The sequence below is a fragment of the Salminus brasiliensis genome, chromosome 6 (assembly GCF_030463535.1).
Source record: "Salminus brasiliensis chromosome 6, fSalBra1.hap2, whole genome shotgun sequence".
In the NCBI taxonomy this organism is placed as follows: Eukaryota; Metazoa; Chordata; class Actinopteri; order Characiformes; family Bryconidae; genus Salminus; species Salminus brasiliensis.
This window is the reverse complement of record NC_132883.1, coordinates 36159241-36173956: the sequence shown is the minus strand read 5'-3', so window position 1 is coordinate 36173956 and position 14716 is coordinate 36159241. Positions and strand designations below refer to the sequence as shown.

The 14716-nt window shown below is 40.6% G+C and overlaps 1 protein-coding gene across 5 annotated transcripts in view; it reads right to left on the bottom strand.

The window, feature by feature from the left end:
• LOC140557606 (serine/threonine-protein kinase WNK2-like) overlaps positions 1 to 14716 on the bottom strand; it is an 82165-nt gene that overhangs the window by 47961 nt on the left and 19488 nt on the right. For all 5 annotated transcript variants that reach the window (XM_072682213.1, XM_072682212.1, XM_072682214.1 and 2 more), the window contains one exon: positions 600 to 772. In XM_072682213.1, the coding sequence (XP_072538314.1) occupies positions 600 to 772 (173 nt within the window). The remainder of the gene's footprint in view (positions 1 to 599; positions 773 to 14716) is intronic.

The window sequence follows — 14716 nt, the reverse complement described above, 5'->3', positions numbered from 1 at the left end:
TCATTATTTAAGCCTTTTCATCAAGAACAGCTTCAGGGAGGTTCTCATAAAACACATTCACCAATCAAGCTGTGCAAAGTTCCTGTAAAACATTATCTGCCCTCACCTTAAACAATCCTAAAATATATATGGACATGATGGCAATAACTTGTGTAAAAGGAATTGCACAACTGGTTATATTATTGCCAATCATTCTCATGTAAATGTACAAGATCTCATCTGTCAACCTTTGACGGGCAGGAAGAGTTGCCAAAAATGATTCTTCCAAACTATTTAAGTGTTCTTTAAAGGGTGTAAATGCATTAAGGACAATTATGCTACAATATAGAGTCGTCATGTCTATCATGTAATTGTCATATGTAAGAAATATTTAACTACACAACTATTTTAATATAAATAAATGATTAAAAAAAAATATATTTGATCAAGACTTACTGAAAGTGATCAACAGAGATGACCAACAGAATCTGATGGTGTTATTACTGTCTGCTAAGAGCAATTTGCATTTTAAATCTTAGCTAGAAATAAGAACATCCACAGAGCAATCAATATTTTTCTAACGTAGAGTCTAAAGGCCCAGATTTGAGGAGCTTACTTACGTTTTCAATGTCCCTGAGGTCATGAGTTCAGTCACCAGGACAATGCATTTCTTCCCTTTGAGCAGAGACTCCCAGAAGTCATAGAAACGCACAATGTTCGGATGCTGCAGACCCTTCAGCATCTCTGCTTCCTCTTTGAAGCGTTGCCGCTCTACTTTGGTCAGCTTTCGGTCCTGAAACAGAGAGGAAGAGAGAATACCTTAACTCGCATGCGCAGAAACACCGGCATTACGAATACAGAAACACTTACTTAAACACCATTTTTAAGAGAATGACTTCAAGTGGACTTTAATAAAATGCACACAAATTAGGATTATAAATTGTAGGATCTAAATTAAAAACTGGAAGAACAATGTTGTATAAAATACATGGATTTTCTTGTAATTTTAATGCAAAGTTTAAACTGTCCCTAACATAAGAGGTAATGATATAATGCTAATATAATAATCTTAAACAGCAATAAACTTTTAATAATTAAGAATTCAGACATTGGTATTGTGATATAGTAAAATAAATAAATAAATAAATAAAATAAAATAAAATAAAATATATATGCAAAGTGCAGGGTCAGGTGCGCTACATCTGATGGCCCGGACCTTTCCGTGATGCTGCTAAGTTCACAATAGACGCAACACACGCTTTTGCGAGGCTGTTTTGGTTCTTCTTGCATTAGAATACAAGCTGCAAATGTCAGTGTATTGCTTAAAAAAAATTGTGTGAAAAACGAAAGCAGCAGTAAAACAAATTTACACTAGTGTGGTTAAGCTTTGGGCAGTTAATCCATTATTGACATATTGGTCATTGCACGCACTGCACTGCTTTCCCAACTGACTAAATACACAAGAACACATTGGGGAAATCTAGAGGTCAGCTAAAATGATCAAGGTCATGCCCATACATTGTACGATCAAGTCAATGAGGTAATTATCGTGGCAGGGCTAGGCGTTCAGAATACTGGCCTGCTCGAAAGAAGCTGGGACACAGCTTTGTGACAATATTAATTGCAAAAAGCACAATCAATAAATTTAAAAATGTTTCTTTACAAAGTGCAGTGTCTATAAAGAAGAGGCCCCAGAGTCAGGTTCATTAATGTTCTGTCTCCTATAGACACTCATACATCACCAGCTTTCACACAGCACTTACAGCAGACCAGAGAGAGGGGGAAGGGTGAAAAGAGGGGAGAAGAGGGGGAAAAAAAGGATTGAGATGCGAGAGATGACGACTAGTCACAGACTGTCCATACGATTTCACTGCCTTACACATCAATATCCACCCCCCACCCCCCTCCTCCCAGTGCACATAAGCTTGTGTCTCCGGCAAGCTACATCTCCGCCACAGTGGGCAGCCAATCTCATCACACAGTGGAGAGCAAGAAACCACAATGAAGATCACAGCCAAGCATGAGCTATTGGACTCCCATGCATGCACAGACCACAGCTACTGCTTTGTTAGGCATTTCTAGCATGACAATGAAGTCGTAGCTCTGTCTCAGCATTGCAGTTAAACTACTTTTCATTTCTAAACATAAGATAATCTGGACCCAATATGTTGTTCTTTATATTGTGCCAAAATTTAAAGCAACATTACGTAGCAATTTCACCTTAAAGTAACCGCTTCAAAATCACTGACACGCTCCACTGACTTGCAATAGAGAGTCTCTGTCGTTGCCAAATATGATAACTTCCTGTAATATTACTCTGCCCAGTCAGTCCACATGCTTCTTTAACTTTAGAGGCCACTATCATATTTCTAGCTTGTCCAAACATTTTGTATAAATCTTGTCCTTCAGAGGGAGCTGTGTGAATTACACTCCCTGACGGTAGGGGGAGCCAAGGAGCCAAAAAAAGACCAATGCTTAATAATGAATGGACCTATATACCTGCCTCAAAATGACTCGTCTTCCATAGGGAGCTCTTTAACACTAGCCATTATTAACTGAAGCTCTTCACATATAAAGAGGAGCATCTAAAAGTAGGCAATCTGGCTTGAACTAGTCAAAACCCTCCCTTACCCCACAGTAAGACGCACAAGTAGCATCTCCTCACACTAGGCAAATGCTAGATTTACTACAAGATTAGACTGACTCCTGCTTTCATCCCCACAGATATCTGCTAAAGCATTTTCTATGGACATCAGCCCGATACTGACCCGGAAATCCATCAACATCGATATGCCATTGCTAGCAGCCGGTTTACATGAAAAGTGTAGGCTGTAGGCACAAATGAGGGCTATCTATAAAACTAGCCATGCTAGTGATGGGTGATGGGCATGTCAGAAACCGCTGATGTGGCATCAGTGAAACTAGGGACAAAGGGTATGTGTGCATTTCAGAGAGTCAGTTCAGGGGCGGTTTCTTGGTGGGATCTTATGGTGTTTTTTCCACTGATGGGCTTGAAGTGTCCTATGCCCTAGAGACCACACACTCAAGCAAAGCGTGTGCAAGAGGCCATAAAAGGGCAGTACCGATCAATATCAACCCCTTCCCCCCCCTCCACTGTGCATGTCTCCATCTTACTCCATGCCCTTTTCATTCATTCATTCATTTCACTTTACAGCTGTACTCATGGAGCTCATTTCCTCAAATGTAGGTTAATTTTTTGGGGTTTGTTTCCACCCTAATTTGACAAGGTTTAACAGACAAATCTAAGAGGAACTAAAGGCAACTGAACCGCACTACATAAAAGACAAGAACAGATTTTTTAAATTATGATTAATATATTTGTATTAGTTATTGCAACACATTTCCAACCAAGTGTTATGTAGATGTAACACCTAAAGGCCAAACTAGTTTAAACTAAGCTCTCACATATGACGTTTAAGTATATTAACCATTTCAAGTACATGGTTATTGCAAAACATACCCAAACACCTCAAGGTCTACGCTATCCTTCACCATCACCCTGTAAAATTGTTTAGCATTCATTGTAATTAATATTATTCAGATGTATTCACAAGCCCTCGGCATACTTAAATAATTAACTTAATATTTGTGATATTACAACCACCCCTCATTTGCCCATTACATCAGCTTCACGTACCATATACGTGCACTCTGCAGTTCTATAATTACAGATTGCAGTTCACCCGTTTCTCTGCATGGTGCAAGGAGGCTAACAAAGTATGCAGAGAAACGGGTGGACTGCAATCTGTAATTATAAAAGTGCAGAATGCTCCTTTATTATAAAAGTATTAACAGTGGTCATAATATTCTGATATGACTGTATATCCCAGGTCTGATTTAAACCAAAAGTGTACCATGTCTAGCACTTTTGCTTATTTCTTGTAACTCACTCACATTTAATAGGCTAAAACCTCTCCACAAGGGAAGGTGCTTTTGGTCCTAATCACATTTGGTGCTCTGTACTACTGACACTGCATGGGCTTCTTTAATTATCAAAGGCCAAAGTATGTTGTAATCCGATGGACATAACTGATGGTAACAGCCCTGCATCTGTCTAGTCATGGTTCTCTCCCCTCCTATCCAATCACTCCGAAAGAACAGCAGTGTCTGTCTTTCGAAAGCCATCAGCTATATTACATAACCAGCTCTGCGCTCAATCACCCAGTGACACAAGCCAGACAAGAGCTTGCATAGACATACACACGCAGCATCATAAGCTATAAGCTCCGATAAGCAGGTACATGCCTAAACGGTCTGTCGCATAAGCACACACAAGCTCAGACAGATGAACTCCCTCACTCACCACCCCACACGCCCCCCCCCCCCACACACACACGCGCATTTGGACAGCACTCACCCCAACCAGGCAGTAATTAATTGGATTAATCTAAAGGTCGATCAGGGAGAGTAAGAAATACTACAGAGAGATGGAGGGATGAGAAGTGAAAGAGGGCTGATGGAAGTGCCACTGAGTGCATGTTCTGGATGTCCACGTGTTGTGCAGAAGAGAGTGTGTGCGCGTGGGTTAGGCTTTTATAGCTCTCGCTCCCAGAGCCCCATAAATTATGCAGCGCTGCGGAGAGCCTATTCCACTCAGCTGAGCTAGCCTGCCTGAGCTGTCCCCGCATGCTCCACGTGCACCCCATCATCCCTTCCATCCTTTCTTTCCTTCTCTCCACCCCTACTCCCTTCTCTCCTCCCCCCTCCTCTTCCTCCTCCTCTCTCTGCACAAGCCTTTTCAGCTGACTCGAGGGGACCCCTGCATTATTCATTAGCCCCTAACAGGCCAGGAGATGTTGAGCCCAGCATGGAAAAAGTCTTGTGCACACATGACCAACGATGTACTGCAGATTTCCACTCCAGAGCTACAGATTGTGCCACCCCTCTGAGAACAGGTGCCATTCTTTAAATAACTGCCTCAACACCACCCTGCAGCCGCCAAGATCTTATCTAGAGGAACAAATGCATTCGGTGGCAGAGAACATGAACACCGTGCTCCTGGAGAAGAATGCAGGAATTTTCTGATTACAATCAAGAGGGTTTTCTTTGGTTTAAAACTTTGGAAAACCACACAGACTTCTTCCAGATGGACAGAAGTGTGGAATGTATTGTGCGAGTGTGTGTTTCCCTTTTCATAAAACGAGCGGTTAAAATTTATATTATATTAATCTCATGCCTTTTTTACAGTTTTCCCCTCAAGTAATGCGTTTTGTTTTGCATGGCACAAATACCTCAGGTCATTTGAGTCTGTGGCACACCTTTGTCAAATCCAGAAGACCAACCAAAGCACCCAAAAGGCACCAAGCTACTGGCAGCTTTAGGAAAGTCATTGTTTTGCGTAGCCTACAGCCTGTTGTAATGTAGCTGTGAAATATTCCTACTGAAATTTCATCATTAGTACAAGTGGGTTATAAGATTAGTTATCCTGTAATACTTCAGTGGTCAAATGACCTTTAAGTCTTATTTTGGTTTTAGTTTTTGTTACTAGAGCTTAAAAATGGTCAAAACCAAGTGGAGTGTGGCAGATTTAAAACTCTAAAAATGTGCCAAAGTCCTATCTGCTGAGGTACAGGTATACAGATCCCTCATCTTTGCTGTCGCCATGCCCACACCAGAGACAACCGTGATTAGTAGAGACAGTATATTGTCTGAAAGTTTGCAAAGACAGATCAAGAAATGATTAAAATCATGTTCAGAGTAGGGGAAAAAAAAAAAGCATGGTTGGAAAGTGAAGGATGCGTACAGTTCTACACATGTTCAAATGAATTTATGAATTTATCCCATTCAGTGTTTAGTAGTATAGTTAAAAATTGGCTTTACAATTGTTTTAGCATTTTCACATCCATTTACTTATCAATAAATACAAGTTAAAAATGAAAAGAAGAGAAGGAAACTAACAGGAGGGAGGGAATTCTTATGCAAACACACAGGCCAAAAATGCTTAGCCATAACAGAGTTGTGGCAATAAGACCCGCTGACATGATCTTTTTAATTATCTATCCAAGCATGTGCCAACCGAGCGAGAACTCCTGCCGCTTCGGCAAACACTCTCGCTTTCCTGAACGCTTTCTATTTCTCTATGCGTTTCCTACAGCCACAGACAAAACCAGCTTTCTGTAGAACATGAATGGAAACAATTGTGTCTCTATAGAGCTGACTAGCGTTTGGGTTTGACCCAGTGACCTGAATTCCCACCAAAACAACATGAAAATGCCTAGGTCAGGAGTAGACACTAGTCATGGCGCTGAACATGGCCTGAAATGACCACTCAAACAAGAGCAGAGAAGCTGGCTGTGTGGGCCATGGGATGCCCGTTACCTTTTAAAAGCTTTTGTTTTAAGATGTGACCATTGCTAGAGAGGTGGAGTCAGTCACTGACAAATCTGGCACTTTGACCTCTGATTGTCAAACTTTGATGACCAGTCAGTTTTTCTGTTAGAGAGGGTCTTTAAAGAACTATAGGAGGCATCAAGCTATTTTAGAAGTAATGGTTAGAAATAAAATAAACATAATTACTAAAAGTAATAATAAAGCCCCAGTTTTACCTCAGCTTTTTAAAATGCAATGATAATGATTTTAACACAGCTAAAGAAGTTTAGTGTACTTAATGCTTCATAGCATACCGTAACAGTGGTATAATTACTGTAATGCAGAGCCTTTCATAGTTTACTGCTTTATAACATACAAAACATGTTAAAACACTCAAATAGTTAACACAAATGTAATTTAGAATTAATAATCATGAGTCCTAGGCTGTGGTTTAATAAATAAATAAACTAAAATAAAAATGGCCTTCAGCAGCCGGAGCGCGAAAGAGCACAATTGGCCTTGTTCTCTCTGGATGGATAGATGGCTCACTCTCTTAACCAGCGATAGACTGAAGTGATGTAGGGCGACATGGACGTCTACCAGCGGATGCAGCAGAGCTGGGTACCTGGTGCTTTCCTCCAAACACATTGGTTGCCTGGTAACAGTGAACAACAGCAGTTCAAAAAGAGCTGGAGGCTGAATGTGCTTTCTTGGAGGATGCAGGTGTCAGTTCTCCCCCTCCAGGTGTCAGGAGCATTATATGAAATCAGGGGAGGACACTTAACATGTGGGTCGGATAATAGGCCATCTAAAATTGGGACACATGTTAAATAGTTAAAACAAAAAAGTTAAAATAGAGTTAAAAGAGTTAAAAATCACAAAATAAAAAGAACTGAATATCAAAGATGCAATACTGTTTGATGGCTACTCATGCCTGACTTGTTCTTGGTAGTAACTTTGCCTGAGGCCATTCAAAACTTTAAGATAACTTTGTGGCTCTCCCAGAGACCTGAAACTGTTGAGCAAGTAAGCTGTACCATATAGATCATGCTGATTAAATCAGCCAGTGCAGCTGAATACAATAAAATGGTAGGATAACCTTTGTAACGGCATAAAAACATTTTCATGGGTTTCCCTGTGTGAAAATACTGCTGTATTGCTTTGCTGTGTCCATGTAGCATGCATTCAATAAATCAACAGGTCAATTATTCATCAGTAAATAAGTTTTTTCCATCACTGAAGTTGTTAACCTGGCCTAATGAGGTCAATTTATTCGCCAAGCAATGTAGTTTACCAGTAGGATACAGCTGCCCGGTGACAGTGTTTAAACCGTGAACTCTAGATACAGCCAGGTCAGATGTCACTGTTCTGACTGCATAAAAAGGAAACCTTTCCTTTCCTCATTTTTTATGCACGTGATGGTGTTAACGTCTAGTTTACAGCATTACAGCATATTGAGTCGTAGCCCCTGTATTGTGATCCACATCATATCGCCACGGACATCACTGGACAGCAAAACGGCAACTGCCAGTTCTGTTATCAGACATCATGCAGCAGAGTTGGCTAGCATCGCACTGGGTGACCACTTGGAGAGTTATGCACTCTTAGACTACCAGCCCAGAGTATACAACAATGAAACTAGTTTAGCCAATTAAATATCAGAATCTGCAACATCCATTCATAAAAGTAAAGCACTTCTAATATAAATTCTTCCAATCAGAAAGTTAGTCTGGAATGGGCAGCCCAATTCAAAGCATACTAAAAATTGTCAACCCGACAGTGAATGGGCAGTTGCACCATTCGTCATGCCGGCGAATACTACAGAACTGTGAGATGAGATCTGTTCTTTTCAGCTCATAAATGCTAGGGTTACGAGGAAAGGAGAGAAGCGTCCCAAAAGACAAGCTGCCAAACCTGCTCCAGCCTAATAGAACGCTCATGACACACCGGCCTCTGCCAGAATTGACTAACAGTTGCAAACATAAAAATGTCACCAGGACATGACTTCAATCAACAGTTTGTCAGAGCGTTATCAGTTGCTGTTTGATGGGTAAATACCACAGTAAAATAGTACAGATGTGCAGATTCACAAATTTACACAGAAGTCTATGACTCAAGGTGTGTTCAAAGTCACAGATCTTATATCTTGTTACAGAGGAAACTGTTGCTAGACATCGGCAGCCAGCGAGTGAGCACAACTGGCCTTGCTCTCTCCAGGGTGGGTAGACTGCACTTTCTCCCCACATCAATTCAGCACCATGCTCCCAGGGAGCATTGTATGTGATCAGGGTTGGGTAACCGGCGACCCAAATCGGGGATAAAATGGGTAAAATAAATAAATAAACAAATTGGAAAATCTCCCTCACCCCTGATTCAGAGAACCAAGGTTACGCAAGTAACCTAGCATTACTCAGCTGATCTACTGGACAATTCCTCAGTTCAGTGCAAAAGTGATCCATCTTTCAAAATCAGCATATTTTCCTCGTGACAACAAAATGCATGGATGCACCAAATACACAACTAGTACTAGTAATAGTAGTATAACAACCAACCACTTGGTGCACCACAGAAACCACTTGGCAACAGCAAAGCTATCACCTATGACTCTTGGGATACTGTAGCAAAAGCCAGCACATAGGAACACCCTACTAACACCATGGCACCTACTTGGCCACCACTAGGGCTGGACTAAAAAAATGTGCTTTAAGTTGAGTTTTAAACTTCAGAAGCCTTTAGCCTCTCAACATCATTGTAGCATGTACAGAAAGTGCTCAGCACTTGCCTTAGCAAACACCTGGTGTAGCACAGTAACCAAGGAGGAACAACTTCGCAGCACCATAACCCCAACCAGGCAACCACATGAGATGCCGCAGCATAACCATCCTTGGTTTTCTTGGTTAGAGCGCCAGGATATCGATAACAGGGTTGTGGGTTCGACTCCCGGGCTCAGCAAGCTGCCACTGTTGGGCCTTTGAGCAAGGCCCTTTACCCTCTCTGCTCCCCGGGCGCTGGAGTTGGCTGCCCACCGCTCTGGGTGAGTGTGTGTACTCACTGCCCCAAAACACGTGCGTGTGTGTGTGTGTGTGTGTGTGTGTGTGTGTGTGTGTGTGTGTGTGTGTGTTCGTGTGTGTTCACTACCAGATGGGTTAAATGCGGAGGACACATTGTCACTGTACAGTGACAAATACGTGCACCTTTACCTCAAATCAACCTTGAGGTTTTGGAATATTCATTTAAAAGCTGGTGAGCTTTGAGGAGCAGATCAGTCATCATCTCTTACAATTCAGTAGGACTTATAGGTACAAAGGCATTTTGTCTGATGTTAATATACTGAAATTTCACATTATGACAGTGAAACAGTGGTGTTTAATATTAGCATTTGCTGCTGTTCCTCTCAGTCAAACAGGAACATGGAAATGCACTGTTAGGATGTCAAGGCCAAAGACTCAGACCACACACAAGAATAATGTAAAGGCTTAAGAAAGCTCAACTCACCAGAGGTCGTTAAAGACAGCAACACTCAGAGCCCACTGTGTTAGTCTACATCTGAATTATTTAATATTGTACATATACACTCTGTTACTCACACAGCAAGCAAGCAAAAAAAAATACAAAAACACACCCCTGCCAACACACAGCCCTAATAAGTTTGTGTGCGCGTTGTGGGATCAAATAAGAACAGCATCCATAAGCCTATTTGCTCCCAGAGGCCACTCAACAAGTGCACCATTGTCAAGCAGACAAATTACAACAAATCTACTGGGAAGCCCAGCACTACTAAAATGAATACTAGTTACGCAAGAAAATGAATGGTTTTTATTCCAGACATCAACCTAAAGGCGGGAATAGCTATTCGCTTGACATGAAAGGTAAAGAAATCAAAATAGGAAGAGAAAGGTATGGGTGAGTGAGAGCGAGGAAAAAGGAAGTGAAATGCAACCCACTGTTCAACTGTGTGTGCAATCTGTGGCATGTGAAGCTTGGCATCTTTTTAAGTATGTACAGGTCAGATTCATGGCATTTCCGGAGTTCCAAATGCCATGAAGCAGACCCAGCCCTTAGTAAGCTCTAGAGTTCATTCCTGTTCAGAGATCAGGTCTTGGCACTGACCTAATTCCCCACTGAGGACTGAGGGGTTATTCGGGGTAAACATTATAAAGGCCAAAGGAAGCCCAACAAAGCGGTCATAAAGTTATTAACTGAGAATATAAACAGGAGGGATGGGTGGGAATAGTTGGGGATCTATGCACACGCTAGCTGGAAGTGTTGGCTGCATCCTAAATGCATAAACTCTGTTGACACGACCCATCTGCCACAGCGTTACTTACTTGCCGAGTCTCATTCTGGGTTTCTCAGATTGCTTTCCGACAGTTGATCTCAATCTCATTCTCTTTCCTCAAGCCCATTAAAGGAATTCTCTGGCTTTTGTCAACCTAATCTCCATCTGCTGCATCTGATTTATGAACCTTATTTTAATATTTTCCTTTAGTAACCCTGCTACACTTAAGACAACAGTCCAGGACTTCAGCTGTTTATTCGAACCCACTGGGGTCTAAGAACAGTCTCAATTTTTGCAACTCTTCTTTAATATTGCACCTTCAAAGGCACTTGCATAAAAGATAATACCTACATGTTTTATACCAATATGTTCAGCACAATGTCCACTCTCTACATAAGGAGACCCCATGTGACCTAGAGCACTGTGAGAAGAGATACTCTGACCCAAAACCTGAAAAACTGTGTGAAAACCCTACCTTTACTCATGTAGATAAATTGTTTCCAAAGGCTTAGGTTCACAAAAGTAGTGGAATATATGAATGAATTAGTATATATAAACGGCAAGTGTCCACTGGTCAGTTTCACACAAAACAGACGGCCACACAAATCCAACAATTAGAGATGCCAGATGATGGACACCGAAGCCAAGACCCTGAGGAGCCCCAACAAAGTTACATAGGACAGTAGCAGCACAATATGCTTGCACTATGCTTGCTCAATACACGATGCACTAATTTCAATAATAGAATTAAAAAAACAAAAACAAACAAAAAAAAAAACACTAAGAAAACATTTGAATAATAATCCAAGAAGAAATAGGAGGGGGTGGGGGTGATCTATTTCCACAACTTTAGAAGCCAGGCAGACCACACGCATACCTGTAAACAGCGGCATATTCCCCACGAACTGTCACACGAACACCTCCGGTTTTAGCATTCATGTAGGACTGGTTTCCATCCTGTTCGGGTGTGCAAACACACACTCTCGCAGCCTATCTGCATGCATGTACATAAACTGAACTTGGCAGTTAACAGAAACACTGTTTACTTCATTTTCTGGATTATGCTTATTTAACAGCATGCTGACATAAGGCTTAGCAAAGCGAAAAACCTGTGACCAGTGTGGCCTCAGAACTGCAATCTGTATAAATTATAGGCTACAAAGTCCCAGATGGTGTTGTGCTCCATAATAACCACTCAAGTAAATATGTTGCATACAAGGCTATGAATTTGATTTACGACATTTTGATACGTCAACTGGTTATTTGGCTAATATTTAGACCATTTATGTGTCATGTTTTTATTGATTGTATTTATTTTGCAAAGTAGGGGAAAAAAAATTATTGGGGCCAAGAAGTTTGGGCAGGCTGGATGCATGAACCTTACACTGCTATTCCAATTCTCCAGTAATGACAAAGTAAACAATTGTGCATCATGTTTAATCCACATAACATCAGTATATTCAAATACGTCCAGGCAATAACCTTTGTACAACCACTAACTTCAGGCAATACAGCATTGAATCTAAATATATGATGTTTAAAATACTGTTTTTTAAAACTGTTGAAAGTTAATAGATAAAGATAAATGACTATAAATGTATGAAACTGAGACCTCACCACATCATATTAAACTGAATGCTTATTGCTTACAAGCAACAGAAAATAGTACTGCAAAAAACAAACAGAAAATCTCATTTATTGTTACACCATCCATTTCATTCAACACCCAAGAGAACACTGTATAGGAGCTTCCTGTCTCCAATGGCCATCTATAAACAGGTCTTCATTTATTCAATAATATTCACAGATTCAATCATTATTAATTAAAAGAGGGTAACATTCCCTAAACTGACCTAGATAAGCTGGAAAATGGGAAGTCCTTTCTGTTAAATCCATGCTCCATTCATTCCAACTAAGGAAATACACAGTCTCAAAAATGCATTTACAAGTGAAGAGCATGAGAGTGGGAGAGGGCACCACATGGTTGCTTTTTAAAAGTAGGTCAAAGTGGGAGGCCATTTTGATTTTGACAGAGCCTGCTGAAATTCCTAGGTACAAAAGAAATAGAATGCAACCGTCCAAACAAGTCCCAGTTATCAACACCTCCATCAATCTCTCCAGCATATCTGTATAAGACACGCCTTGCAAAGTATGCGGATATAGCAGCTAAACATTACCAGAAGAAAAAATAACACACAAACACCACACATGCTTCTTACGCCAATCTTTCTAGGTAAAAAGGCCACAGAGTCACCAAAAAACAAACAAACATATGATTCGATTTCCACTGAGCTCTTCTGGAGCTCACAAGTTGTTGTCCAGGTGTGCACGGACAGACTAAGGTGGTCTATGGGGTTTCCCTATGAAAACTTTTTCAGAGCCCAGTAAAAAGGCTTCAGGAAGTACTGGGTGGCAACATGTCAGGTCTACATCAAGAATCCTCGCATCTTGCGTTAGGATAACTTCTTAGAGGTTTCCCTTTTTTTAATTTTTGCTTGTGATGTTTGGAGAGTGGCGTAATTTAACTGTAGTCAATCAATGGACAAGTTATTTTTAAGCAGGACAACTAGGGTCCATTTTCGCAATAAATAGAGATTTAATCCCTGTATAATTGCCATTGTAGTATAAAATAGCTAAAATATGTATATGTAACACATTCTTTATAAATATATTGGCGTTATAGCAACTGCAACTTCTGAAGCGCCAGTGCTACTTGCACTAGTTTACATACAGCTCTGATTAAGCATGGTATAAAGAGCTGCTGATTAGATAAGTAAGCTGTTTTCTATGTAGCGGAAAGCCAAACCGTATTTTAGCTGAAGAAATAAAAAATAGGAAAGAGACTTTATCCAACATAATTTTGCTCTGGCCTAATGGCTTTTTTTGTGTCCAGCACATCTATGCATTCACCAAAGCAACACAGTCTGTAGCAAGTGATTATAGTCAGCGAACTTGCTTAATGAGCAAAATCCAAAGCCTAATGCCAAATACCATTACATGCAGATCACAAAGGAGCTGGAGAAAAGGACAGCAGATGGGTGAAACGAGGGCTACAGCATCGAGGTCCAACAAAAGTATAAAAATAGCTCTAGGGACAGAGATAGAAGAGAATATCACTCAAAAAAAAAAAAAAAAAAAGTGAGAGTGTAAGAGAAGAGCTAAATATCCCCAATCTTACCAATGGCAAGCCATTGCTAAACCCAGTTCTGAAAAAGGCAGAATCTTCACATCAGACGATTTTGATCAATTCTATATATAAAATGTCATTATTTAAATGTGTTATAACCACTTAAATAACTGCATCAATACCAATCTCTCTAAGGCCACTGTTGTGGTTTTCCATGCCATATTTGAATGTCCAGTTTCACATCAGTCAACCAGTAAAACCACCTGCCCAATATTGTATAGGTTCCCGCTGAGGCAAGGACTCCAGTATTATTGTGTATCCTGCAAATTGTGAGCTACAGTCTCCATGGATTGCATTAATGAACCATGACCCGGCCTTCGCTTCACATCATAACATACACACATACACCTTTGCAGGTACCACAGTAAGGAGATCAATATTATTCACTTCACCAGTCAGTGGTTTTAATGTTACGTCTGATGTATCTGGCTAAATAAAATGAGCCAACAGCACTGTGTGGGAGAGGAAAAAAGCTAGACTGAATCTGTGAAGGAACACTGAGCATGTGGCATCTTGCCAAACTCAAAGATGTGTTAAAATAGCAACATTTACATATAGGCTATGCTAAGCACTAAGGACAGAATACCTTTTACAAAAATTTGTAGCTCTGTTGGCTCACCTGAAGATGCTATTACTCATCTGACATGATAATACGCCTACAGATAATACGCGGTTATTAACTCCAGTGCCATCATTCTCGAAGTAAGCCTACACCCCTTCTCTTCTGATCAAAATCCCTGCAAGAAAGCTAGGCCCAACATGAATATAAACATTTACTGAGGATAAAAACTTTAGTTTGTGAGTTCAGTGCATGAAGGGTTGTCTTGAAAGTCAACCCTCAAGTAATCAGGAGAGGGTGATCATCTGAAAGAAATCAATATATACACAAAACTGGAAAATGCCAGAAAAGAGGGAAATCGCTGTGGTTATCCACAATTATC